Genomic DNA, 2,500 nt, shown 5'->3' with positions numbered 1-2,500 from the left:
TATTAGCTTGACCGATAAATAATATCTAAACACACCTAGAAATGTTTAGGTAATTTTTGGAAAATCAATTACTATCCATCGAGATTTTGTATTAAATCTTAAAACTACAAGCCTGAAACTTTTATAATTTGAAGATAAAAATAATCTCTGAGGAAAGAGCAATAAAATTTGGACAATCATTGCTCATTGGCCAATCCAAGATGCATAAATCTTTACAGCTGGTTGTGACTGATGAGATTTTGGATAGTATCGAATTCTAGGACACTGCGGCAGTAACATGCGTCTTTTAATGTTAACAGTTTCTTCCCAAAGTTCAATGTTCTATCCAACTTTTAAGTCTTCGCATTCTATTTGACTTTGATCAATGTACGAACGAATGAATTTACTAAAATCAAATAGTTTTCTTACATCGATCTCTATATTTTTGATCTCCGTCTTTCTTCCTTTTATTTAGTAACCCGTCCTACTTAACTTAAAAAGAAGCTAGAAGTTACTAGGACAGCTAATGACTGAGAAGACTCATTTCTTTTCAGAGCATAGTACATCGATTAGACCGTTCGTCGAGCTATATTGGTATGGAATTACCCATCGTCAAAGAAAAACACGGTATTAAGGGTGAAGGTGTGGATGCAGGTAAAAAAAGGAAAGAAAAATAATTAAGAGTTCCGAGGGATTTTATATTCTCATGGAATAACCCAGGGGTAAAAGAGAAATAATGAATTGAATAGAATGGTAAGAATGCAAGTAGAGAAAAAAAGAAAAGGAAAGTGACAATTGAGGGATTTTAAAAATGAATGGATTAGGGACGGACGGCGACCAAGCATAAAAAAAGGAAAAAAAGAAGGAAAAAAAAGAAGGAAAAAGTGAAAGCGAAGAGGAGGAATGTAAATAGTTGTAAAAGAGAAGAAGAAATACCTCGATTCGATCGGTGGTGTTCGTAGCCATTGGCAAGGTGTTCCTGAGAGTCTCTGACGTCGAGGCCGTGGATGGCCTTGGTAAGGCCGTAACAAGAAGCAGAACCGCATTTCCTGTCTTCGTCTACGATCGTTTCTTCGACGTTAACCTCGACGTCGCTCCCGTCACTTCCATCTTCGAAATAACCACTCTCGTGTTCGGGATTTTTCATTTTGTTAGACGCTCCTCTTCTCTTTAACATACTTCACTAATCTTAAGTGCTTTCCTTTTTTTCTTTTTCTTATAATCGTTCCACTTTTTTTTCTCCCTCTTGTTTTTCTTTTCTTCTCTTAACTCTTATCTCTCTTATTTTCTCGAAATCTGTTTTTCTTCTTTCCTTTTATTTTATTCGATCATTCGAAGCTTTTTAATCTCTCGGATACGTCAGGGAGCGCGCGATAATAATCGAATAACTACTACTTTGCTCGGTATAACGCGAATTAGCTGATTAATCGAATCATTCTTCTTATTTTTCTTTTAAATTTGTTCTCCTCTTTAGCGAATATATGTATATATTATGTGGAATGATTAAATCCTTGGAGGTAAATTGAAAAAAATTAATGCCACGTGATTTTTTCTCTTCTTTTCTTTCATTAAGATGATTATGAAGAAAATAATACAAATAAAATAGGAAATAAGAAAGTAAAGTTATCCGTTCTCTTCTATATAATATCCTTATTTCCTTGTTCTTTTTCTTTAATATATCTTCGTATACGTTTAATGTTATATTATTCTTATTATTATAATTTCTTACTAACGTCACACCTCTCGTCGATTACGATCATGACGCAACAAGGTTGTTGTCTCTCTCTTTCTCGCGAAGAAACTCGTTCTTTTTTCGCCGTGACATCGACGTAGCGAATCTTCTTAACTCTTTCTTCTACTTATTTTTCTTCCTCACGATGAAATGGCAAAAATGTTAATATAAGAAAAGAAGAAAAGAAAAAGAAACTACACGGAGAGGAGAGTCACACACGCGACGAGAAGAGAAGAGTAAATGAACGAGCAGTGGGGAGAAGGGGGGGGGAAGAAATAAATGGCGAATTGAAATTCGATTCTAGGTAGTGTCGTAACAAATTCTTTCTCGTTCCTTTCGAGTTTAGTTTACAGTAACTAAATAGTAATAGTGGTGGTGGTGGTAGTAGTAGTAGCAAATAGTAGTTTGCCACCAACGTGTTCCAATTCCTTCGGACGTACTTTGCCGTTTAAATGGCACAACGCGCGACGGTTAAAAGAAATAAAAAGTCGAGCAAAAGTGTCACTTCGTAAAGGATAAAGAAGGAAGAGGTGAAGGAGGAGGAGGAGGAGGAGGAGGACATCGAGGAAAGGATGTCCAAGTTGTGGTCTGTGCTTTCGTCGTTATCCTACTGACACACTTTCCTTGCGATGCTCGTTGCGCCGCTGCTACGGCGACGACGACGACGACCGACCCAAGAGAACGTGCTGGAGGACAAGGTGGGGGCACGAGGAAGAAAAGGTGCCGTACATGTGAGAGAGAGAGAGAGAGAGAGAGAGAGAGAGAGAGAGAGAGAGAGAGAGAGAGAGA

At 37.4% G+C, this 2,500-nt stretch overlaps 1 protein-coding gene across 2 annotated transcripts in view; it reads right to left on the bottom strand.

The window, feature by feature from the left end:
- The window catches only part of LOC106789433 (ribosomal protein S6 kinase alpha-5), a 37,979-nt gene that overhangs the window by 27,693 nt on the left and 7,786 nt on the right, over positions 1-2,500 (bottom strand). The window contains exon 1 of one of the 2 annotated variants that reach the window (XM_014753619.1): positions 916-2,494. The exons of the other annotated variant lie outside the window; for it this stretch is intronic. Within the exon in view, the coding sequence (XP_014609105.1) occupies positions 916-1,156 (241 nt within the window). The 5' untranslated portion in view covers positions 1,157-2,494. Of the gene's footprint in view, positions 1-915; positions 2,495-2,500 lie in introns of those variants that run through there. 2 annotated transcript variants of the gene reach the window in all.

The sequence above is a fragment of the Polistes canadensis genome, unplaced genomic scaffold (assembly GCF_001313835.1).
Source record: "Polistes canadensis isolate GaletaPanama2010 unplaced genomic scaffold, ASM131383v1 scaffold_183, whole genome shotgun sequence".
NCBI lineage: Eukaryota > Metazoa > Arthropoda > Insecta > Hymenoptera > Vespidae > Polistes > Polistes canadensis.
The sequence above is the reverse complement of the archived record's forward strand: the minus strand, read 5'-3'. Positions and strand labels throughout refer to the sequence as shown.